Source organism: Dermochelys coriacea, chromosome 2 (assembly GCF_009764565.3).
Source record: "Dermochelys coriacea isolate rDerCor1 chromosome 2, rDerCor1.pri.v4, whole genome shotgun sequence".
In the NCBI taxonomy this organism is placed as follows: domain Eukaryota; kingdom Metazoa; phylum Chordata; order Testudines; family Dermochelyidae; genus Dermochelys; species Dermochelys coriacea.
Genome location: NC_050069.1, coordinates 271852605 through 271877602, shown reverse-complemented (window position 1 = coordinate 271877602; position 24998 = coordinate 271852605). Strand labels below are relative to the sequence as shown.

Here is a 24998-nt window from a genome sequence, read left to right as displayed (position 1 = left end):
TAAACTTAATCCAGAGACTGTCAGGTTTTTCTGCAGTTTCATACCGGAGCTCTGAGCAGTCATACTGCTCCCTTACATACAATGCAACTCCCCCACCTTTTCTGCCCTGCCTGTCCTTCCTGAACAGTTTATATCCATCCATGACAGTGCTCCAGTCATGTATGTTATCCCACCAAGTCTGTTATTCCAGACACATCATAATTCCTTGTCTGTGCCAGGACTTCCAGTTCTCCCTGCTTGTTTCCCAGGCTTCTTGCATTTGTGTATAGGCACTTGAGAGAACTCGCTGATCATCCCTCTTTCTCAGTATGAGGCAGGAGCCCGCCCCTCTCGCGCGCTCCTGCTCATGCTTCCTCCCGGTATCCCACTTCCCCACTTACCTCAGGGCTTTGGTCTCCTTCCCCCGGTGAACCTAGTTTAAAGCCCTCCTCACTTGGGTTTTAATACAACATTCTAGTGTTTTTGAGGTACTAGGATCTGCTGTACCTTCTGCCCCTTTACTGGTGCAACCTAGAATAAGAGATTCTTCTTCATTATGAAGTAGGGTCCTGGTCCCTGGGTTTCCATGGGGACCCCATCAGTTTCAGTCACCTCCTTCCTAATGTTGTCGTACCTTGGGTCTTCAGCCTGGTCCCGTCCAAAATTTCCTCTCCCGGGGCTAATTTGCCCGAGATCTAGGGGGCCAGTCTCTGTCGCCTCTACTGGTTCAGAGACGTTAGGGTGGGGGTCAGACTCGGGTGCCTCTCCCTCCTGGGTGGCGTCGTTTTCAGCTGCTCAGGTCCGCCTACCTACCTACACCCACCTACCTACCTCTGGCTTTGGGCCAGTATTTGGGTTCCCAAGGCCTTAGCTGCCCTATTTCCCTTTTCGTCCTTCTACGCTGTCTGGGAGTGGAGAACGAATCTGGGGATATTTCAGAGAAGGTTGGGGGTTGACAGTCTCCTGTGGATGCCTCACTAATTTCAGGGCTTCCCCCTTTCTCCAGTTCCGCTACTGGGAGTAAGTCTCCAAACCCTGGGAAGTCCCTTCCTATGAGCACTGGGTATGGGTGTTTAGGGACTACCCCTGCTGCTATCTCAGTAGTGTTCCCCTGAATCTCGATTTTTATTGGGATGGTGGGGCAATAACTAACTGTCCCATGGACGCACGTTATCCCCGTATGCTTAGCCCACAGCAGCTGACTATGCTTCACGAGCTTCCCTGAGACAAGCGTGATAGCTCTCCCCGAATCAACCAATGCCGTGGTCTCTACCCCATTTAACTTCACTGGTCTAGTGTATATATGTGGGGTTAGTGAGACCCCCACAAGGTGGATTAGGAAGCATGGGTCTGCCCAGTTCCCCAGGTTACACTGCATAGGCTCTTCGGCTTTGGGATACTCTGCAGCTATGTGTCCCCACTCCCCGCAGGTGTAACATCTGTATGGAGCCCTAGGTGTTCCCCAGTCTCTTGGTTTGGATAGTCTAACATCACGATCCTCTTCCCCCTCAGTGCTCCGACTCTTTGGGCCTCTCTTTTTCCACCTGGGCTCTCCTGGTGGCCCTGTCACTCGAGCTCTGGGGCTTGGTGCTGCTAGTTTAACCCGGGGTGCTTCTTCCTTAACTGGTAGGGTCAGCTCCCTCGCCGTCCTTCACCTTTCTACTAGCGCGACAACCTCATTGTAGGTGGAGGGTTCGTTCTGGCTTACCCAGGTGCGAAGGTCTGGCGGTAGTCCTCTCATGTACCCGTCGATGACCAGAACCTCTAGTATCTCCTCCGGATTCCGGGACTCAGTTGGTAACCACTTTCGTGCAAGATGGATGAGGTCATATAATTGGGACCGCGGGGTTTTGTTTTCCTACTACCTCTACTCGTGATACCGCTGGGCCCGCACTGTGGTCGTTACCCCAGATCTGGCCAGGATCTCTGCTTTCAGCTGGGGATAGTCTGCCACAGCTTCTTCAGGCAGATCATAGTAGGCCTTCTGGGCCTCCCCACACAGGAATGGAGCGAGGATGCCAGACCACTGTTCTCGGGGCCAAGCCTCCTGCAGGGCTGTCCTCTCCAAGGGCAGGAAGTATGCCTCTACATCATCCTCCCACGTCATTTTCTGCAGCCAATTGCTGGCATGCATGATCTGCGTCCCGTCGTGGCCGCGGTTCAGCTCTGTAAGGGCCTTTACCTGGTTTACCCGTTCCCGCCACATAGCCAGGTCTTGAGCAGCCTGGACCATCAGCAGGCGATTAGTCTCTTGCTGCAGCTGCACTGCCTCCTTTTGGGCGGCTGCCTGGACACGAGTAGCCTCCTGCTGGGCAGCCATGGCTTGTATCAGGGCCCGCACGACCTCCTCCTCTGTGGTGGGGAAAAATAAAAATAGACCCTCTTCCCTTTTTTTTTTTCCCCCTTCCAAACACCCTCCTTCTTCTGCCACGCTGTGGACACCAGATCCCACTACTGGCACCAATTGTGACAAAGTTCCTGCTCTACCTTGGTGGGTCTTGTACTTATTGGCGGATTTGCTCGCCGTGGAGCTTCACGGCAGCCCTCAGCTTGGCCTTTTTTCTGAACTCCCCAGTCCAGGTCGACTCCTCCTGTATCTGACCAGGAGTTGGGAGGATTTGGGGGAAACCCAGGCCCGCCCTCTTCTCCGGGTTCCAGCCAGGGCCCTGTGGATTGCAGCTGTCTACAGTGGCTCCTGTAACAGCTGCGTGAGAGCTACAACTCCCTGGGCTACTTCCCCATGGCCTCCTCCCAACCCCTTCTTTATCCTCACCATAGGACCTTCCTCCTGGTGTCTGATAATGCTTGTACACCTCAGTCCTCCAACAGTCCACGTTCTCACCCTCAGGTCCTAGCGCCTCTTGCTCCCAGCTCCTCACACGCACACCACAAACTAAAGTGAGCTCCTTTTTAAACCCAGGTGCTCTGATTAGCCTGCCTTAATTGATTCTAACAGCTTCTTGATTGGCTTCAGGTGTTCTAATCAGCCTGTCTGTCTTAATTGTCTCCAGAAGGTTCCTGATTGTTCTGGAACTTTCCCTGCTACCTTACCCAGGGAAAAGGGACCTACTTAACCTGGGGCTAATATATCTGCCTTCTATTACTCTCCTGTAGCCATCTGGCCCGACCCTGTCACAGAAGGTCATGTGAGACAGTGTCAAAAGCTTTACTAAAGTCAAGATATACCACGTCTCCCACTTCCCCGCAAGGCTTGTTACCTTGTCAAAGAAAGCTATCAGGTTAGTTTGAAATGGTTTGTTCTTGACAAATCCATGCTACTGTTACTTATCACCTTATTATCTTCTAGGTGTTTGCAAGTTGATTGCTTAATTATTTGCTCCATTATCTTTCTGTGTACAGAAGTTAAGGTGACTGGTCTGTAATTCCCCAGGTTGTCCTTATTTCCCTTTTTATAGATGGGCACTATATTTGCTCTTTTCCAGTCCTCTGGAATTTCTCCCATCTTCCATGACTTTTCCAAGATAATTGCTAATGGCTCAGATATCTCCTCAGTCAGCTTCTTGATTATTCTAGGATGCATTTCATCAGGCCCTGGTGACTTGAAGTGATCTAACCTTTTTTAGCCTCAGATCCTACCTCATTTTCACTGGCATTCACTATGTTAGACATCTGATTGCTACTAACCTTTTTGGAGAAAACAAAAAAGTCATTTAGCCCTTCTGCCATTTCCCACGTTTTCTCTTATTGTTTCCCCCTCCTCACTGAGTAATGGGCCTACCCTGTCCTTGGTCTTTGTCTTGCCTCTGATGTATTTGTAGAATCTTTTCTTGTTACCCTTTATATCTCTAGCTAGTTATTGTATCCCTACATGCTTGTTTTGTTTGTTTATATGCATCCTTCATCATTTGACTGAGTTTCCACTTTTTTGTAGGACTCTCTTTTGATTTTTAGATCATTGAAGCTTTCCTGGTTAAGGCAGGGTAGTCTCTTGCCAGACTTCCTATCTTTCCTATGCAATGGGATAGTTATCTCTTGTGCATGTCTCTTTGAAAAACTGCCAACTGTCTTCAGTTGTTTTTCCCCTGCTTAAGACTTGCTTCCCATGGGATCTTACTTACTATCTCCCTGAGTTTGCTAAGGCCTGCCTTCTTGAACTCCGTTGTCTTTATTGTGCTGTTCTCCCTCCTACTATTCTTTAAAATCATAAACTCTTCCATTTCACGATCACTTTCACCCCACCTGCCTTCCACCTTCAAATTCTCAACCAGTTCCTCCCTATTTGTCAAAATCAAATCTAGAACAGCCTCTCCCCTAGTAGCTTTCTCCACCTTCTGAAATACAAAATGGTCTCCAATACATTCCAAAAACCTGTTGGATAATCTATGCCCTGTGGTGTTATTTTCACAGCAGATGTCGGGGTAGTTGAAGTCCCCTATCACCACCAAGAGCTGTGCTTTGGATGATCTTGTTAAGATTATAAAAAGCCTCAGCCACCAATTCTTTCTGGTTTGGTGGTCTGTAGGAGACCCCGACCATGACATCACCCTTGGTTTTTATCCCATTTATCCTTACCCAGAGACTTTCAACAAGTCTGTTTCCTATTCCCATCTCAACCTCTGTCCAAGTGTGTACATTTTTTACATAGAAGGCAGCACCTCGTCCTTTTCCCCTGTCTGTCCTTCCTGAGCAAACTGTATCCTTCTAAATCAATATTCCAGTCGGGCGTATTATCCACCAAGTCTCTGTGATGCCAACTATGATACATAGTTCTGTTTATTCACTAGCATTTCTAGTTCTTCCTGCTTATTCCCCTTACTTCTCACACTAGTATACAGATATCTAAGATACTGATTTGATTTCCCCCCTATGTTCCCTCGTCTCTCCCTTGTCCCTCCTATAATGGCCCATGCTCCCCCCAGATTCTGACCCTTCTCCCAGGTCTCCATGTTTCTGCTGTACCTGTGGGCTTTTGTCTCCTGCCCCCATCCAACCTGGGTTAAAGCCCGCCTAACTAGGCTAGCCAGTCCGTATCCCTTCCTCGATAGGTGCGACCCATCTCTGGTCAGGAGCCTCCTTCATGTATGGCCGTGTGCTTCAGGAATAACCCCTAGCCTGGCGGACAGTCCTCAGACCGGTCCCAAAAGGGTCTCCTGCTATATCCGTATGCTGGAATTCCATGTGATCTCAGCAGCCTGCGAGAGAGAGCAGTGAGATCCTGAGACCCACCTTCGCATGGTATTTTTGCAACAGGCAGGGCTAGTCCTGCTCACCCCGGTATGCAGGGGAGCAGCTGAGGACATGGTTCTCTCTGCCCAGGTTAGCTCTCAGGGCCAATCCTGTCTCAGGAACAAGCCACACTCTGCTGGCTCACTCACAGCCAGGACTGAGCTCCCATGGGGCTGGGTGGGCTCTGAAGGACTGTTCTCTGTGTTCCGCTCATGGGGCCCAGCTGTGATGGACCTGCTTTGCCACTGACAAGTCTTCTCATCTGTCCCAGAGCAGGTGCCAGCCCAGGATCTCTCCAGGCTGTTTCCCTTATCCTCTGATTTGAAGTTATCTTTTATGCCATTCTTCCTGTTCCCTGACACCCCAGCTCATAGGATCCATCCGGCAGAATGCAGCCTTGGTAGTACTCATAGCACCTTAGCTTCTGTTGGCTCCCAGACCTACTGCATCCGTCCACACGGCCGCCAGTGTGTCGCAAACTGCCCCCCCGCAGCCCCCCTGTCTTGCCCTGAAAGCCTGGGCATGGACTGACTGAGCACAGCAGATGGAGGGTTATCCCTTCCTGGCACAGAGCAGGACATCCCCAGGCCAGGCTGCAGCTCAGAGTGGACGAGATTCGTCCGTCCACTTTACAATCAGCCTCTGTAAGCTTTTGTTCCTGAGTCTAGAGAACAGGAGCTAGAGGCCAAAGGCCTCTTGGGTTCAGGCAGCTGCTGCCTCAGCTGCCGAATATTCTCTTCAGATGCTGTATTCTCCCGTCCCACTGTTTGGAAGTTTCTCCAAGGCCTGTCTTCTCAGTCAGGCGCATCCCAGGCCTGGGCCCTACTGTAGTTCTTAGGGGCCTTATCTCCCGCTCCCCAGTGAGCCCTGGTCCATGTGCTCTCCAGCTCATGGCTATCGCTCCAGCCAGGAGAGTTAGCAAGGTTTAAGCCAGTGTGGCAAATTCTCTCCTCCTTACAGTGTTTTCCCTGCTGGTAAGGTGAGGCTGAGACACTCCCCACACACGCACTTAAATTCCTCTCCAAGGTGGCATCTGATTTTCACTTAAACCAAACCCTTCACTTCCGTGAACCACAGGAAACTTGGGAGAAAGCAGGCTGCACACAGCATGTCTCCAGAGGTTCTTGGGACATCACCTCATTTATGTGTGGCACTGGGGGAGAACATCGGAACGGCCACACTGGTGAGACCAATGGTCCATCTGTCCGAGTATCCCATCTTACGATGTGGCCAGTGCCAAGTGCTTCCGAGGGAATGAACAGAACAAGATAATTATCAAGTGATCTGTCCCATGTCGTCCACTCCCAGCTTCTGGCAGTCAGACATTTAGGGACACCCAGAGCATGGGGTTCTGTCCCTGCCCATCCTGGCTAATAGCCATTGATGGACCTACTCTCCATGAACTTACCTAGTTCTTTTTTGAACCCTGTTACAGTCTTGGCCTTCACAACATCCCCTGGCAAGGTTGACTGTGTGATGTGTGAAGAAATACTTCCTTTTGTTTGTTTTAAACCTGCTGCTTATTAATTTCATTAGGTAACCCTGGTTCTTGTGTTATGTGAAGGGGTCTATAACACTTCCCTATTCGCTTTCTCCACATCAGCCATGGTTTTACAGGCCTCTATCATATTCCCCCCTTAGTCGTCTCTTTTCCAAGCTGAAAAGTCAGTTTTATTAATCTCTCCTCATATGAAGGCACTATCCCACTACCCCAATCATTTTTGTTGCCCTTCTCTGTGCTTTTTCCACTTCTAATACATTGTTTTTGAGATGGGGTGAGGAGACTTGCATGCAGTATTCAAGATGTAGGCGTACGATGGATTTATACAGAGGTAACATGATATTTTCTGTCTTCTTATCTATCCCTGTCCTAATGAGTCCCAACATTCAGTTCACTTTTTTGGCTGCTGCTGCACATTGAGTGGATGTTTTCAGAGAATTATCCACGACTCCAAGATCTCAGTGGTGGAAGGTGACAGCACAAGGAGCACTCGTCTCAAGTTGCAGTGGGGGAGGTCTAAGTTGGATATTTGGAAATACTGTTTGTCACGGAATCCCCAGGCATTGCTCTGGAACTACTCCATATGAAGCCATTCAGGACTCTGGGGAAGCCTCCTCTCCCCAGGGCAAGAAGCTTACACAATTTCGACTTTCCTGGGGCTGACCTCGGAGCATTCAGCATCCCCGTCCGCACCGTGCGCTTCCCACGGCGAGTCCACACAGGCAGGACTCCTGGGGGAGCCAGAGGGCCCTGCACCCCAACTCTGCAGTCAGACATGACTCTCAGCCAGCCAGTTTATTAGATGAGAGGAACATGGTCTAAAACAGAGCTTGTAGGTACAGAGAACAGGACCCCTCAGTCAGGTCCGTCTTTGGGGGCAAGGAGGTCAGAGCCCAGTCTGAGCCTCCCTCCATTTCCCCAGCCAGTTCCAAACTGAAACTCTCCAGCCCCTCCTCTCCTTTGTCTCGTTCCCAGGCCAGGATCTCTCTGTTCTCCAACCCCTTCAGTTGGCACCTTGCAGAGGAGGGGCCCAGGCCATCAGTTGCCAGGAGACAGGGTGTCGGCCCTCCTTTATGCAGACACCATCACACTGGCCCCCTAGGGCTCTTTCCCAATCACACCCCCTTATCCCGCCACCTAGATACTTAAGATCTGCATAGGGGAAACTGAGGCATCCATACAGTATTCAGAGAAAACATTAAGAACATTCTCACTTCATCACACTATTTCAGTAGGAGGGTGGTGAAGCACTGGAATGGGTTCCTTAGGGAGGTGGTGGAATCTCTTTCCTTTGAGGTTTTTAAGGCCTGGCTTGCCAAAGCCCTGAGTGGGATGATTTAGTTGGGGTTGGTCCTGCTTTGAGCAGGGGGTTGGACTAGATGACGTCCTGAGGTCCCTTCCAACCCTGATATTCTATGAATGACTCCAAGATCTCTTTCTTGAGTGGTAACAGCTAATTTACACCCCATCATTTTATACGTATGGCTGGGATTATATTTTCCAAGGTGCATTACTTTGCATTTATCAACACTGAATTTCATCTGTTATTTTGTTTCCCAGTCGCCCAGTTTTGTGACATCCCTTTGTAGATCTTTGCTTTGGACTGAATTATCTTGAGTAATTTTGTATCATCTGCAAACTCTGCCACCGCACTGTTTACTCCAGATCATTTATGAGTATGTTGAATAGGACTGGGCCCAGTACAGACCCCTGGGAGACACCACTATTTACCTCTCTCCATTCTGAAAACTGACCATTTATTCCTATCCTTTGTTTCGTCTGTTTTAACCAGTTACTGCTCTATGAGAGCACCTTCCTTCTTATCCCATGACTGCTTACTTTGCCTAAGAGCTTTGGTGAGGGACCTTGTGAAAGGCTTTCTGAAAGTCCAAGTACACTATATCTACAAGATCACCCTTGCTCACATGTTTCTTGACCCCCCCTCAAAGAATTCTAGTAGATTGGTGAGGCATGATTTCCCTTTACAAGCGCCATGTTGACTCCTCTCCAGCAGTGTGTCTGATAATTCTGTTCTGTGCTACACTTTCAACCAGTTTGCCTGGCAGTGAAGTTAGGCTTACTAGCCTGCAAGTGCCAGGCCATCTCTTTCCAGAGATTATGCAAGTAGCCAGCTCGCTGTATCAGTCTGTCACCTAGTAGTTATGCCCTTTCCCTCAGCTATTGCAGCCCTCTCAGCTGGGGGCTAGGCAATTTCAGTGTCCTGAGGACTGTCCTGTCTCGGCGCTCAGCCCAGCCCTTTGCCACACACTCTGCCGTGGATCTGGCAGCGGGATGGGACAGCAAGTGGGGAGAGCCATTCTGCAATCCTTGTTTAGCTAACTGCCCTGAGGGTGCCTGCCCCCGGCCTATTGGTGTGGGAACTGCTAGCCTGGCCCCAGGCTGAGGTCCTGTGGCACAGCCATGATGCAGAGTGACAGACCTTGTAGGCAGATGGGGGTCACAGTGACCTTGTGTCTGTGGATCCAGTGAGGGACAGGTGTGGCTGCTGTGCCCCTTATGCCCTCGTGGGGAGGGGAGGAGAGAACCAGGTCGTGCAGCGTTGGGCCCCCCATCTCTGCTGCCCACAGATTCTGCCCAGGCACAGGAGCTGCCTGCACTTTGGAGCGATTCATGTAGTCAGGAGCCAGTTACGATCAGGGAACGGGCCAGGCCAGCGCTGGGGCACCTGCAGCCAGCCCTCTAGGTTAACACATAGCTCCGTGGAGGGGCCATTAGCTCATGTTAGTCTGACCGCCTGGATTGCACAGGCCAGCAGCACCCCCCACACAAACCCTAACACCTGAGCTCAGCTTTTGCGGGGAGGAGTTTTAATAGATGCACCAAGCACCCCGAGGGGGCTGGAGCCGTATCCCCTGGTGGGGAGGGGAGCTGGGCCCTGCTTGTGGAAAAGGCCCCTATTCTATTCCCCACCCTCCTGCACCAGCCAGGCCCTTGTGCCCTAGGGGGAAAGGCCCCTGCCCCAGCCTGGCATTGGTGCTGAGTGACCCTCCTCTCCTGTGTGCAGCTGCCCTACATGGAGCTGGAGAAGGTGAGCGGTGTCGAGGAGGCCAAGCACTATCTGCGGCAGAAGCTGCGGGAGCTCCGCCTTTGAAAGCAGCCGCTGCCCCCGGGGCGCAGTGACAGCGAGAGACCTACCTCCGCGTGCTGAGGAGCCTGCTCCCGCAGGCACCCTCCCTCCCCTGGGGCTGAGGGCAAGGCAGCTCCCCAGGCCAGGGGCTGTAGGCTGGTGGGGATGGTGGTGGCGGGCGTAGCGTGTGGCTGTTATTTATTAGCATTTGCTGAGGGGTCAAGCTGGTGCAGCAATGGGGGTGGACGTTCGGTGTAAAGGGCTGGACAGCGCCACGGCCTGCTACTCCACCCACGAGCCTCCTGTCTGCCAAAGGGGGGGTGCACTGGGGACAAGCACTGGTCTGTTTGTCCTCAGAGGGCAGGGTGGGGCAGGGCTCCCTGAGCTGCCTGCCTGTGACTGCTTCTCCCCCATGGGCTGCACAGGGCCTGGAGGAGTGGCTGGAAGCGCATTGGCGGGGGGCCCTGGAGCTGTTTGCCTCTGGGGAGGGGCTGGCTCCCTGGGAGAGGGGCTGTTTGTCCGGGGGACGGGGGGGCTGTTTGCCCGCAGGCCCAGCCCAAAATGCCGCTGTGGTGGTGGGGACAAAGTTTACAATAAAAATGGAGAAAAATCTGCTCTGTCCTGTCCTGTTTGTTGGTGCCAGGAGTTTGCAGCCCCCAGTGCAGGGGGCCGGGGTGGGATTGTGCCTGCTACACCCTGCCAGGGGCCTGGCCCTAGGCTCAGGTCCTGGGGGGAGGAACAGGGTGTGGCCCTAGTGAGTGCCCCCTGCCCGGGAGGTGCAGCTCCCCAGCCCCACTTGTCCTCGGAGCAACAGCATGCGTCCTGCCAGACCCGCAGTAGGACAGGAACAGGAACGCACTGCGGCTGTGACCCAACACCCCCCCAGGTTATCAGGGGTGTTGGGCAGTCCTGGTTTTGCCCCATAGCCCCAACTCAGCCTAGCCTGGGGGGGGGGGGACATTGTGCTGCTTCCTGTCCAGCCCCAGCCATGCCAAGCCTGCTGGTGGGACTGGGGCCCGTGATGGTTGAATGGTGCAGGGGTGACACAGGGACTTGGGCACTGGTTTGCTGCACAGACGTGGGCACCGAAACCACCTGAGCAGTAGCTGCCGGCACCAGCCCTGCTGCCTTGCTCCAGGCCCATGTGGGAGCTGCCCGCCCAGCCCTTATACACCCCCCAGAACCCCCTCGAAGCCAGGCCCCGCACCTCCTTAGAAAGCTGTTTATTGACAGTTAAATTAGTCTCTTAAATAAAACCCCATCGAATTTAGGAAACACCTGATTGTCTGGGTGGGGCCCCGGGCTGGAGCAGGGAGGTTAGTTCTTGTAGGCCCCCCCGGCAGGGGTGGGTTCCAGCGCACAATACAGTTCGGACGGCAGTGGCTGGGGGCAGGAGGCATGGCCCAGTTGCTCCTGCGCCAGCCCCAGGGCGGGTAGCAGGCCCCCGCAGGGCAGGACGCTGAACAGCTGCTTTGGCAGGTGGCAGCCTGGCCGTGGGGCGAGCGTCACGTGGGTGAGGGCTGGGCACAGTCCAAGCGGCCACGGTGCTGGAGATGGCGCAGGTCCGGGCAAAGCCGCTGCAGCTCCTAGCGCAGCGGCAGGGGGCCCGCCTGTGCCCTGCAGCCCCGCGCAGGGTCCCTTGCTGGCGCCCCTCACACGGGCATCGGCATCTCGTTGTACTCGTCCACCCCTTCCCGTTCGTCGAAGATCGGCTCCGCCTCCTCGGCGTCCAGCTGGGGAGAGACGGGAGCAAACGGTGGCGGGTGGGTGGGGAGCCGGGGGCGAGGCAGCTCCCGGCACTGCCAGGCCAGGCCGCCCCCGCCTCCTGCTGCAGCCCCACAGGCCTGTGCCCAGGCAGTGTCTCCCCCGCCCCCGCTGCGGCCCCGCAGAGCCTCCCACTGCCACAGGGCAGGGAGGGCCCGCCCCGGGGGGAGCTCAGACCAGGCCCCTCCTGCTCCCCCAGGGGCCTGTGGGTGCGGCTCCCCCCCCCTCAGCCAGGCAGAGGCTGGCACCCAAGGGCACCCTGTGGCCTGTAGCAGTCATGCCCCCCCCCCCGGACTTACACACTTCAGCTCGCGGTCGGCAAAGATGCGGGGCAGCAGGCACATGCGGAGCGGCACGGTGAGGATGAGGATGAAGGGGAAGGCCAGGGAGGCTGCCGTGGACATGACGGCCCAGAGCACGGCCAGGCACGCCAGCTGCAGGCCCGTGAAGAGATGCATCCGCAGGGTGCGCACCTGGCCGGGGAGCCACCCGGGGGTTAACGCCCCAGGCCCAGTGCAGAGAGCGGCTTGCCCTGCCTGCCCCGCAGGTGGGCCCCTGCTGGCTCTCTGCCCCCCCAGATCCCCACTGCTGGCTCCCCCCCCGACACTACTTCCAACCCTCTCCCACTGCACTTTGGAATGGGACCCCCGGTACTGGCTCCATCCCCCGCCAGCTGACTCTGTTCCCCCCCCCACTGCCCAATGGGACATGCCCCCCCGCCCGGCACTGTTCCCCCTCTCCCCCAACAGTGCCCAATGGAACATGCCCCCCAGCTGGCTCTGTTCCCCTTCCCCCCCCAGAGTGCCCAATGGGACCCCCGCCCTGAGCAGACCTTTTTGACATAGGTGACGTCGGGGTGGTGCTTGGGGGGCATGAGCAGCAGGTGCAGGCGCTCGTAGAACTGGATGCCGTTCAGCGAGGTCACGCCCATGTAGAGGAAGATCCCAAAGAGCACGGCCAGGGGGATGTGCCGCAGCAGGTCCCCGATGACGATGGACAGGCCTGGCAGGGGATGGGGGGCAGCCGCTGAGAACCCGCTACAGGTGCCAGGGCACCTGGGGCCCACAGGAGCTCTCTGCCCCCACCCCCACGCTGCTCTCTGCAAACCCTGTCCCCCCTACCTGTCCCCAACTCTGCCCCACTCCCACTGCCTGCCCGACCCCCGATGCTCTCTGCAAACACTGACCTGCCCCCTCCCACCACCACTCACCCCCATAACAAGTAATCATGCAAGTAACTGCGTAATGTTTTAATGAGTCTTGTTTGTGCCTCAGTTTCCCCTTGCCCAGTGTGGGGAAGGGACCTGTCTGCTCTCAGGGCCGGCTACATTACAGGGGCGAGTGTCCCCTGGCTGGGCCTGGTCCCCATCTCAGTGCAGCATGAGAATGGCAAATTCAAGCACCCGGATGGGGACACCCAGGAACCCACGACCCCAAGGGGGATGGACCTCGCCCCCACAGTGGGGGCTGAACAAGGATTCCTGCTGGAGAACTCCAGACTGGGGGAATGGGAAGGTAGGGACAACAGTTGGGGGCTGGAAGGAGTTGGGGCTCCCACCTGGAGTCTGACCAAGGAGGCCCAGATGGCCAGTCTAGGGGGCGGTGAGGCTGCATGGCTCACCCTGGAGGAAGAGCGAGACCCCCGGGGAACTGGCACAGAGAAGGGGCCTCCCAGAGACTGTTCCAAAGCTAGGGGTGCAGCCCCAAACCTGTGGGTCCGTGACAGGCTCACACTGCCCCCCCCCGCCCCACCTCTAGGCCAGCTGCCAGGGCTAGTGTCTCCTGTGCCGGCCAGGCTCCCCACACGCTCCCAGAAAGGGGCAGGGCTGTGTGCAGAGCTCAGGGGAGGGAACGTGAGACTCATGAGGAAGTGAAGGGGCCTCCCAGAGACCGTTCCAAAGCTAGGGGTGCAGCCCCAACGCTATGGGTCTGTGACACCCACCCCCACAAGCCCCAGGGCTTCCCCAGATTGCCCCCCATGTCCCAAAGCAACCCACGGCCCCACAGCTGTGTCTGAGCTCCGCCTGTCCTGTGAGCCACTCTCCCGCTCGGCCGTGGGCTGGGGAGATGGGGCGGCCGGCGGGACTCACCCACGAGCAGGGCCACCAGCAGCCCCGTGACGCGCTGCTCCTTCACCTCCTGGATCTTGGGCTTGTCGCCAGGGGCCACGGCCTTGCTCATAACCGTCAGGGCATTGGCGTGGGTCACCGAGCGCACCGTGGCGGCCGCCAGCCAGGGCAGCCCAAAGAGGGCGCAGAAGCCGCCCATGGCCACAATGAGCAGCAGGTCGAGGTGGAAGCCGGAGCCCTTCTGCAGCATGCGCTCTTTCTTACTGATGATTAGCCTGGGGGGGCACTGGAGAATCACAGCCTGCCCCACGGCCCCCCCACACCTGCCCCCCAAAGCCACCTGCAGCATGTGCTCCTTCTTACTGATTATCAGCCTGGGGGGGCACTGGAGAATCAGGCCCTGCCCCACGGCGCCCCCCAGCCCAGGGCCTCCCCCCATTGTCCCCCCACATTGCCAGGCCCCCAGCCCCCTCTGCCCGCAGGCGGCTCGGCTCACGTGGTGATCTGGGTCTCCATGAAGATGAGGATAAAGACCAGCACAGCGGGCAGGGCGCTGGCCACCATCATCCAGATGGGAAAGGAGCTGCCCTCACCCAGAGGGTTGATGACCCAGCCCCGCTTCTCCGGGGCCGTCACTGAGAAGCCACTGGGAACGCTCAGCTTCTGTGGGTGGAATGGAGGGGCCATGAGACCGAATTGGGGGGGGCCTTGGCACAGGGGGCAATGGGGGATGGGGCGGGGGGGACGTGCTGAAGATGGGGGAGCAGGCATGTGGATGGATAGGGGGATGGGGATGGGGGGCAGGCATGAGGAGGGCTGAGGAGGTGGGGGGCAGGAACAGGTATGAGGGGGGATGGGGAGCAGGAGGATGGCAGCACAGGGACAGGCGTGAGGGGGGATGGTGAGGTGTGGGGTGTTAGGCTATAGATATTCAGGTCTGTCTGTAAAGGCCTATACTCTAAGAATTTAGGTGTATTCTTATTGCTTAGCTAGTTATAGAGGTATAAAAGAAAGAATCAAAATCACTAAAGGAATGTAAGGGGTTTCTATTGGAACCTAACTTAGCTGCCCCTGACTGTCTCTAGTTGTACAAGATGGGAGTGTAATCGGGGTACAGTTGTGTAAAAGAGTAATCACAGTGCAAGGAATATTAGGCAAAAGAGAATTGTGTGTTTGTGCACAGGAAAAAGAAAAGGAAAAGGGGAGCAATGATGGGAACCCTGAGCCTTGGGGTGGCTCTGGGAGATCAGATTGTCACTTTGGTGAGTGTGCATGAAAACTCTGTGGGCATGGGGGAGGCAGTTACACCATGTGTAAAATTAATATGGCTAATATAATGTGGAGGTTAAACTATGGAAGGAATGTGCATTTTCCCAGGACGTGTGCAGTGTATATTCGAGAAGGGGTAAAAAAAATGCAAACAAAACATGATACTTAATTAAAGTCCTATTAGGGCTCTAAAAGGAGCCACAATAGGTTGTGCTGTCTTTTTCAGATCTCTGTGGGTTTTGGAGCAGGAGATGAAAGCGGAAAGTAATCAGAACTCTAGTGGAAGTGGAATGTTTCCCTTTTAAGACAGTCTCTGAGTTGCTAATAGCTTTGGATCCAAAAGCAAGCCAGAAAGCCTCTGTGTAAATGCAAATTACCTAGCTGATGGGCACAATGGAGCTGCAAATAATGAATACATCTGGTCAGCAAACCAGTTAATAGAAGATTCAGATTATGACTCAGATTATGGCCCTCTAGGAAAGGGAGGTGAAAAAACAAGTCAAGCTTGAAAATAAGGGGAATAGGTTAACCCTAAGAGGGGGTGTGTGTGTGTGTATGCGCGCAGTGCTAAAATCTGAAGCTGTGTCTCAGTTATTACCTGAGAATAAATTTAATGCTTGGTACAGCAGAGAAACTATTGCAAATTTGGTCTGTTGTACAAGAGGGGAAACTGAGGTACACCACCTCATGAATTTCATGCATGACCAGTGAGTGGGGTAATTCACTAGCCTGATTATAAAACAAAATAAGGACAGCTGGAGGCAATTCTTCTGTTTTTCCTGCAATTAGCAAGGAAATTTGTAAAAGGAAGTGGTATTATTATTAAACAATAATCTGTCCCCACTAGGGGGTGGTGGAAATTGTTTCTTTTGTTTTTCAGACACTCTACAAGGAAGCTGGCACCAGCGGAAAAATAACCCAGAATACCATGGATCTGTGTTTTGTGTTGTTGGTCTGTGGTGTTTGTCTTGTTGCTAGCATTGTTGTGTTTTCATGAACAGAAAACCTCATGATGTGTGTGTGGGGTGGCTTCAAAAGGCTAACCTGGGGCTGGGGGTGCGGGGGGAGATGTGTGTGGGAATGCAAAATGCTCAACTAGGAGGCCAGCACCTGTGTAATAGCTCCTGTGGTACCTGGAAATGGAATGGCAACTAAGGTGGTCCCCACAAGCCCTATGGGAATAATGAGAAGGGGTGGAGCTCACCAGGAATCAATGGAGGGGTGTGTAAAATAGTGTAAATCAACAGAAGATGTTTGGATGTGTGTCCCTCTCCTATGACTATAGAGGAGCAGGATCAATGGCCTATGCAAGGGGTGGACAATAGGGTGTACTGTGTATGAGATGTTTTGCTGGGAATGTACATATTACTGGGGGCAAAATTACACCAGCCCATAACCAAACTACACACATCTACATGCTGCCATCTGGACTTTGGTTAACAAATGTATCTGTGAATCTTATTATGCGATTATGTGAATAATCAAACTAGGGCATACGGCCCGATTCCATACCAAGTGGTTAAGCTGGTTTGGACAATATCCCATTTCTCTCTGAACATTCGATGGACTTATGATATGGACAAAAGCATGCAAAACCTGCAGGGTCAGCTTGTTGCAACTGCCAGCAACTGGACACGCAAGATTGTGACCTTGTCGAAGGAGGAGGGGCAGTGTTTTGGGGGTGGCTCAGATGTTGGACCATACTGCAGTGGTCAGGACTCGGTGTTGCTGTGGATTTTGTATGGTTAACTGTACTTGTGTTACGTTGCATATGGAGATAACCTATAAGTAATGTAGTAAGGCCTCCACACCCTACAGCGTACTAGACAACCTGGACCCAACCTTCTCGGGCCCACTCTAATGGGAAGTCTGGAACACTAATTGGAATAGGTGTGGTATCCCTGTACGAGAGAAGGTGCAGGGCACGGTACTATACAAGGGGCAGTGGAACAGATGGAGCATCGACACCTTCCACCTTGATGCCTGGCCCTATCAGGAAATGTGTGGCCATATGTCCTATGCTTCTCCAGGGATACCTGGGCAGGAGGATCCCAAAAGAAAAAGAAAAAAAAAAAAAAAAGAGGTGGAGTGTTAGGATACAGATATTCAGGCCTGTCTGTAAAGGGCTAGACTCTAAGAATGTAGGTGTATCCTTATCACTTGGCGAGTTGTAGAGGTATAAAAGAAAGAATCAAAATCACTGTCTGCCGGTGTAAGATCCTTCTCTTCCTGTGACAGGCTGAGGCCTTGTGCTTAGGCTCAGGCCTTGGGCTAAGCAGCAGAGGCAGCCATAAACTGGGAAGCGACCGGTCACCTCCTCACATCCCAAACCAGTCCCATTGAAAGCAGGTGCTATGGGGCCATTAGGATACAATCCTGACCTGATAACGCCCGTCCCCTCCAGAGAAAGGGAAGTGCCTAGAAGATGTAAAAGGAAACTTAGTTTGGTAGCATCCTGTCTGGCAAGAACGCACTTCTCAATAGCTGGGATGTGAAATCCTCACTTCTGTGTTTGTCGTCCCCATTTCCCCATTGTTTGTATAATCTGTCTGGTTCTGTGATTTTTCCTGTCTGCTGTATAATTAATTTTCCTGGGTGTGAGCTAATTAAGGTGGTGGGATCTAATTGGTTAAATAATCGGGTTACAATAGGTTAGGGTTGGTTAGTTAAATTTCAGGAAAATGATTGGTTAAGGTATAGCTAAGCAGAACTCAAGTTTTAGTATATAGTCTGCAGTCAATCAGGAAGTGGGGGGGGGGAAATGGGAACAGGGAATGGGGGTAGGGGAATTGGAATCATGTTTTGCTAAGGGGGGGGATGGGAACAGGGACACAGGCCAGGCTCTGTGGTGTCAGAGCTGGGAAGGGGGACACTAAGGAAGGAAACTGGAATCATGCTTGCTGCAAGTTCACCCCAATAAACATCGAATTGTTTGCACCTTTGGACTTCGGGGATTGCTGCTCTCTGGTCATGGGAGAAGGACCAGGGAAGTAAGTGGGTGAAGGAATAAGCCCCTAACAGGGGGCAGGAGGGACAGGGGCAGGTATAAGGGGGGGATGGTGAGGTGGGGGGCAGGGGCCAGCAGGCTGAGACCAACATGGGAATGGCGGTAACACCCCAGTGCCCCATCTCCAGGGCGCTGTCCCAATCCCCATCCCCCTAGGCCTGGCAGTCTGGAGCCCAGGCCATGGGACATCCAGGGGGAATCCGCCCGGCCGCAGGAATTTGGAACCACGGGGCAGGCTGGGCAGTGGCGGGGACGAACCCGAGGCAGCCAGTGCCTGTGGGAACAGGGCCAGGCTGGTGGACGCCGGCTCCCCCAGGGCGTACAGACATGGGGACAGGGAGACGGAACCAGACAGGTCCCCAGCTTCAGGCTTGGCCAGTTCGCACCAGGGCTGAGCCGCTGGCTCTCCGGGCTTCCCGGGCAGCGTCCCAGGGTCGACAACCTGCTCTGGGGGAAAAGGTTCCTGCTGCCGGGGCTGGACCTAGCTGGGTGCGTCAGTCCCTGCGGAGAGCACGAGGCTCCCCCGGCTCAGTGGGACTCGCTGGGCAGAGCTTGCGGGAGGCAGCAGGACGGCTGGAGCCCTGAGGCTCTGTGGAGAGGGGGACCCCTGGGGGAAGGGCAGCTGAGGGGTCCCCTCAGGGGGTGTCTGCAGATCCAGGCACAGCACAGAGCCTGTGGGTTCCTGACATGGGGCCGTGGGGCTGCAGGCCCCTCCTCACCCCACTGACCTGTGTGTACGTGTCCCGAACGCTGAAATCCACCAGCACCATGATGAGGATGGCGATGGGCACCCCGAAGTCCCCGATCACCCGACGGATCTGCAGAGAGTGGGTCAGCGCTGGCCAGGGCGGGCCCCAGGAGCCCTGCCCCCAGCAAACCCTGCCTGCCCCCCAGGAGCCCTGCCCCCCTGCCATGGCACAACCTGCCGCCAGCTCTGCCCCTCCCTGCCCCCCAGCACCTCTCCCTGCCCCTGGCTCTGCCCTTCCCTGCCCCCAGCAAACCCAGCCCCCAGCTCTGCCCTTCCCTGCCCCCAGCAAACCCAGCCCCCAGCTCTGCCCTTCCCTGCCCCCAGCAAACCCTGCCCCCAGCTCTGCCCCAACCTGCCCCTTCCTCCCACCCCACAGCTCTGCTCCAGCCCTTCTCCCCCAGCCCCCCATGCCCAGCCTCCCCCATGGCTCCTCGACTGCCCCGCCCACATACCCGTCCCGGGAAGAAGCGGCTGTTCTTGAACTTGCGCAGGAAGAAGGCGATGAAGAAGGTGCCGGCCATGAGCACCAGCGAGAGCAGGGCTGTGTTGGGCTGCCCTGTCACCGCCGGCCCGGCCCGGCCCCATGTCCCGTTCCCCAGGGGCACGCTGCCATTGCCCCCGCCCAGAGCCTCTGCGCCCGTCCCGTTCGCCCGCCCGCAGCCATGCAGGGGGTGCTCCTGGAAGATCTGCCAGGAGATCACAGGGGCCTGAGACCCTGCCCACAGCCTTCCAGCCGGGACAGCGCCCCACGCCCCACCCCCTCCAGCCCCCCACCCCCTCCAGCCAGGACAGCCCCCCACGCCCCACCCCCTCCAGCCCCCACGGCCCCCAACGCCCTCCAGCCAGGACAGCCCCCCATGCCCCACCCCCTCCAGCCCCCACGGCCCCACAGGCCCTCCAGCCAGGAGAGCCCCCCATACCCCACCCCCTCCAGCCAGGAGAGCCCCCCATGCCCTCCAGCCAGGACACCCCCCATGCCCCACCCCCTCCAGCCCCCACAGTCCCCTCCCCCTGCCGAATCCAGATCCTGCTGTCCACCCCAGCGTAGGATCCCCCCAGCCTTAGCTGGCTGGGCTCAGCCGCGCAGGCTCTCACCTTGGCCAGCTTGGAGAAGGTCTCGTAGATGAAGATGAGGGAGATGAGGAAGGCGAAGATCTCCTGGGTGAAGCGGGATACGAAGCGCACCAGGATGCTGCCCTCCACAGCCACCATCACCAGCACAATGAGGATGAGCCAGAAGCCGATCCACACGCGCCCTACCAGGTACTCCAACCCGTTGGTCGTGCAGAACTGCCGGGGCACAGCCCACAGTGAGGGGGACCTGCTCCGCGCCCCTGGCCAAGGGCTCCCCTTCCTGCCCCCCACGCAAGGTCTCTGGGACGCTGTTCCAAGGGCATTGGGAGCAGAACGGGGGTGGGGATTGAGGGGCAGGGCAGGTTGGGGGAAAAACAGGTAGCATTGGGGGTGCAGGGTCTCTGGGGCTGGCAGGGAGTCTGAGTCGGGGGTCGTTCCATGACCTCTGCTCCGGGATTACGGTACAGGGACATCAGCACGACCTCCGACTCCGGCCCCATGCCCAGCCGCTGCCCTGCACAGAGGGGTTCTCCAAGACATCCCCTGGGATCTGGGGCTCTCTGGAGGCTGCTGGGGAAGTGTGGGTGCTGGAAGGCTGGGGGGATTCATGAAGGTCTCACAGAGCTACAGAGGATCATGGGGGAGGTTGGAGCCTTGGGGGGGATAGGGAGGGGTGTCAGTTTAGGGAGAGGCAGGGGACTCTGAGGGCGCCAAGATTATCAGGGCTCCAGCGAACTAGCAGGGTGCTCTAGGGGACAAACAGGGTTTCTGGGGGACTATCAGGGAGTTCTGGGGGGCTCTGGGAGGCTATTGGGGATTGTGGGGAGCTCCAGGGAGTAATGGGGAGCTCCTAGGGGCTATCTGGGGGTTCTGGGGGCTTTGGGAGGCTTCGGGGGCTATCGGGGGTAATGGGGGGCTTCAGGGCCCTCCCAACAGTCCTGAACTCACTGTGAAAAAAGCTTCTTCGAAGACGAGCAGGGGCCCGGAGAAGCCGATGACGAGAAGTGGCTGGGCGCCCAGCAGGCAGAAGACGATGCCCTGCACGGCCGTGGAGATGATCAGCTCCGACACCCCGATCAGGTCCTGGGTCTTCTCCCCTGTGGGAGCGCGGGCTCAGTGCCAGAGACCAACCCCTCCCCGGCCCCTCCCCACTGGCCCCCAGCAATGGGCCCTCACGTCCCTCCCCATCCAGCCTCCCTGCTGGTGGCATCAGGCCCCGGACTCCTTCCCTACTGACCCCCCAGCTACATGGGATCCCCAAGTCCCCCCGGCCAGCCCCTGTCCCCTAGGGAGGTGTTCCAGAATAGAAAGGCTGGGGCATGACACCTACCCCACCCCGTGGCCCTTACCCAGCCCCCCTGCCCCCAGTCCTCCTTAACTAGCCTCCCCTTGGGCGATTTTTACGCAGCAACCCCCCCCACAGCCCTTACCCAGCAGCCCCCCGAAGGTGATGGCTGGTGAGAGAGCGGCGAAGTAGATGAAGATGACGGCGGCGATGCACTGCGGGTTCAGACTATCCCTGAAGTCGCTCAGGTACTTGGGGTAGCGCCGGCGCACGTCACGGACAAGTCCCCCGAAGGGCCGGCCCGTGCGCCGCAGGGGGTCGTCCTCGTCCTCTGCCTCCCCCTCCACCACCTTCAGCTTCAGCAGCGCTGCTCACACAGACAGCCAGTTAGGCACCCATCCAGCCCCAGCCCCAGCCTCACCCCCAGCGCCATGGGGCCTGGCAGGGCAGGGGGAGCATCACCTGCCTGGTCCCAGCCCCAGCCCCACCCCAGCCCCATGCCATGGCCTAGCAGGGCGGGGGGGGTGCAGCCCTACCCCAGCCCCGCACCATGACCTAGCAGGGCAGAGGGAGCTGCAGCCCTACCCCAGCCCTGCACCATGGCCTAGCAGAGCAGGGGGTGCCACCGGCCCCGCCCTGGGCCCGGTACCTTTCTCGGCGGGCGACTTGGGCTCCAGCATGGTGCCCAGCAGCAGCCGGCGCTCCTGCTCCTCTCGTTTCTGAAGCATCTGGCGCTGGAAGTGGGCCACGGAGCGCAGCAGCTCCTCGCCCTGCACCTTGGAGGGCGGCAACACCACACTGCAGTCCAGGAACTCATTGATGGCGTTGAGCAGGTCATGCCGGTCGTCGGCCAGATATGCCGCCTCGTGGAATTGCTGCAGGGGTTAACCTGCCGGGTCAGAGGCGCCGTGCGCTGGCCGTGGGCCAGGAGAACACGGATCCTCGGGGTGCTGGGCCCTGGGGCAAGATGACCACATGTCCAGCCCACAAGGAAGGAAAGTGGGAGACACCTGGGCCCAGAGGAACCCCCAGGGTTGGGAGCAGAGCCCTGGGACCCACGGCCCCACCCTGCAATCAGAGTGCAGGCCAAGTCCAGGGGACGGGGCAGAACCTGAACCAGGCTAGGTATAGTCAGAGGGTGAGGAGAGGGACTGAGTGATGGGGCCCCATGGCGGGGAGGGGGCCAGAGGGTGGAGGTGCTGGAGCCATGCAGCAGGCTGGGGGGTGCGATGACCTTGTTAGACATGAAGGTGGAGATGGAACTGGGGCGGGGGAGGCGAGGCCCCACAACAGGCCGGGCGGAGGGGAGCTGGCAGGCCGAAGGGGGACCTGCAGGCGGGAAGGGGGTTACCTTGACAGACACGAGGGTGGAGATGGAGCCGGGGGGGAGGAGCTGGCAGGCCGAGTGGGAGCCAGCAGGCGGGGGGGGTTACCTTGTCGGACATGAGGGTGGAGATGGAGCGCCCGATCTCGTGGTAGTCCATGTTGGCGCTGCTGGGCCCCAGCAGCACAAAGAGGAAGCGGACGGGGATGGGCACCTCCAGCACTGAGTCCAGCTCCACGGCCGCCTGCAGCCGCACGAAGGCCATGGTGGGCTGGTCCAGGAACTCCACGCAGCCTGCGGGGCATAGGCCAGTCAGTGCTCGCTGGTGGCCCCCAGCGAGAGGGAGCCAAGCCTACACTCGCCAGCAGAAGGGCCTGTCTGCCACGTCCAACCCTTCAGCCCACTGGCCAGCAGGCTCGGCACAACCTCGGCCCTGGGCCCCTCGGCCCCTCTGCCCAGCCATCCCCACCTGCCCTTACCCACAAGCACCACCGTGGCCTCTGCATTGTCCGGGATCTTCTCCAGCAGCTTCAGCTCATGCTTCGACTTCGACCTCGTGATGCCAGCTGGGGGTGCCGGAGTCAGGCTCTCTCGCTGTGAGACAGGAACAGAGAACACCAGGTAAAAACCCCGCCATGGGGCAGGAGCTGAGCCACCAAGCCAAGGGCCCAGGGGTCTTGGGCAGAGTCTGGAGCGGGGACGGGGTGTCAGAGTTAAGGTAAACAGGGGCAAGAGCTCCCTGGGGCGGGGGGCTCAGAAAGGGGGACAAAGGCCCGGGGGTGGGCTGGGTCAGACAGGTCTTCCGACAGGGGCCAATGCAAGGTGCCCCAGAGAGAACGAACAGAACAGGCAATCACCAAGCGATCCATCCCCTGTCGCTCATTCCCAGCTTCTGGCAAACAGAGGCCAGGGACACCATCCCTGCCCATCCTGGCTAATAGCCATTGAGGGACCTGTCCTCCATGAACTTATCTAGTTCTTTTTTGAACCTTCTTATAGTCCTGGCCTTCTCAACATCCTCTGGCAAGGAGTTCCACAGGTTGACTGTGCGTTGTGTGAAGAAATATTTCCTTTTATTTTAAACCTGCTACCTGTTAATTTAATTGGGTGACCCCTAGTTCTTGTGTTATGGGAAGGAGTAAACAACACTTCCTTATTTACCTTCTCCACAACAGTCGTGATTTTATAAACTTCGATCATATCCCCCCTTAGTCATCCCTTTTCCAAACTGAAAAGTCCCAGTCTTATTAATCTCTCCTCATACAGCAGCCATTCCAGACCTCTCATCATTTTTGTTGCCCTTTTCTGAACCTTTTCCAATTGCAAGATATCTTTTTTGAGATGAGGTGACCACATCTGCACACAGTATTCAAGATGTGGGTGTACCATGGATTTATATAGAGGTAATATGATATTTTCTGTCTCATTATCTCTCCCTTTCTTAATGATTCCCAACATTCTGTTCGCTTTTTGACGGCCACTGCACGTTGAGTGGATGTTTTCAGAGAACTATCCACACTGACTCCAAGATCTCTTTCTTGAGAGGTAACAGCTAATTTAGACCCCATCATTCTAGATGTATAGTTGGGATTATGTATTCCAACCTGCATTACTTTGCATTTATCAACATTAGAATTTCATCTGCCATTTTGTTGCCCAGTCACCCAGTTTGGAGAGATCCTTTTGTAGCTCTTTGCAGTCTGATTTGGACTTAACTATCTTGAGTAGTTTTGTATCATCTGCAAATTTAGTCTGCTGACCAGCTCTGGTCCCAGGACAGATCCCTGGGGGACCCCACTATTTACCTCTGTCCGCTGTGAAAACTGTTCAGGAAAGGAGACAAGGAGCCCCCTGGGGGGATATGTGATGTTACTGACATAATCTGTGACCGTATAGATCATTGTTCCAGACACTGTTATATATTTGCAGCAAATATTGTACAAAGATTGTCGTGTAAGGTGTCTATGAAGAGGTTATGGTTGCTGGTTATGATGATGCTGTCTGTATGTGTGTAGCATTTTTGTAGTTGAAGTTATGAATATTGGCTATGTCCTTGTATCTTAATATGTTTTGATTCTAAGTAGCCTCAGTGAAGCATCTGGTCAGCTTCTTGAGAAGGGACTCTTCTCAGTAAGTGCCCAGTCAAGAAACACTTAACGCACAATGGACTTTGGGACACACCAATCCACATCTGAGCTCTCCTGGGAACGTTCAAACTAACATGTAAACAATGGCATCCACCTGTAAAGAACTGAGTCATGCATGGACATGCGACTTGCCCATGTGACTCTAAACTCCATCTTGCTGTGATCTTACACAGGAGAACCAAGAGGTTTCCACCCACAAGAGAAAGAATATAAAAGGTTGCTGCATCTCCTCCATTTGGTCTTCAATCCTGCTTCTAACCTCTGGAGGAACATTGCTACAAACTGAAGCTCTGAACAAAGGACTTGAAAGATCCATCCCAGTTGTGGATGTTCTCCAGAGACTTGATTTGAACCTGCAGTTTATTCCTTCACTGCTACAAGCCTGAACCAAGAACTTTGCCACTAGTGTATGTAATTGATTCCATTTAACCAATTCTAGCTCTCATATATATCTTTTTCCTTTTATGAATAAACCTTTAGATTCTAAAGGATTGGCGACAGCGTGATTTGTGGGTAAGATCTGACTGGTCTGGGGCTTGGTCCTTTGGGATCAAGAG

The 24998-nt window shown here is 55.7% G+C and overlaps 2 protein-coding genes across 14 annotated transcripts in view; one reads left to right on the top strand and one right to left on the bottom strand.

The window, feature by feature from the left end:
• Positions 1-10365, top strand: part of FASTK (Fas activated serine/threonine kinase) — a 37211-nt gene extending 26846 nt beyond the window's left edge. Inside the window, exon 10 of the mRNA XM_038388868.2 lies at positions 9693-10365. Coding sequence (XP_038244796.1) covers positions 9693-9779 — 87 coding nt within the window. The 3' untranslated portion in view covers positions 9780-10365. The remainder of the gene's footprint in view (positions 1-9692) is intronic.
• Positions 10366-10963: 598 nt separating this feature from the next.
• The window catches only part of SLC4A2 (solute carrier family 4 member 2), an 83420-nt gene continuing 69385 nt past the window's right edge, over positions 10964-24998 (bottom strand). For all 13 annotated transcript variants that reach the window (XM_038388852.2, XM_043509834.1, XM_043509840.1 and 10 more), the window contains 13 exons: positions 22774-22888; positions 22404-22588; positions 21620-21845; positions 21116-21337; positions 20634-20782; positions 19707-19901; positions 19064-19297; positions 18592-18681; positions 14084-14250; positions 13609-13862; positions 12352-12521; positions 11819-11992; positions 10964-11488 (listed from right to left, as the gene is read on the bottom strand). In XM_038388852.2, the coding sequence (XP_038244780.1) occupies positions 11408-11488; positions 11819-11992; positions 12352-12521; positions 13609-13862; positions 14084-14250; positions 18592-18681; positions 19064-19297; positions 19707-19901; positions 20634-20782; positions 21116-21337; positions 21620-21845; positions 22404-22588; positions 22774-22888 (2262 nt within the window). In that variant the 3' untranslated portion in view covers positions 10964-11407. The remainder of the gene's footprint in view (positions 11489-11818; positions 11993-12351; positions 12522-13608; positions 13863-14083; positions 14251-18591; positions 18682-19063; positions 19298-19706; positions 19902-20633; positions 20783-21115; positions 21338-21619; positions 21846-22403; positions 22589-22773; positions 22889-24998) is intronic.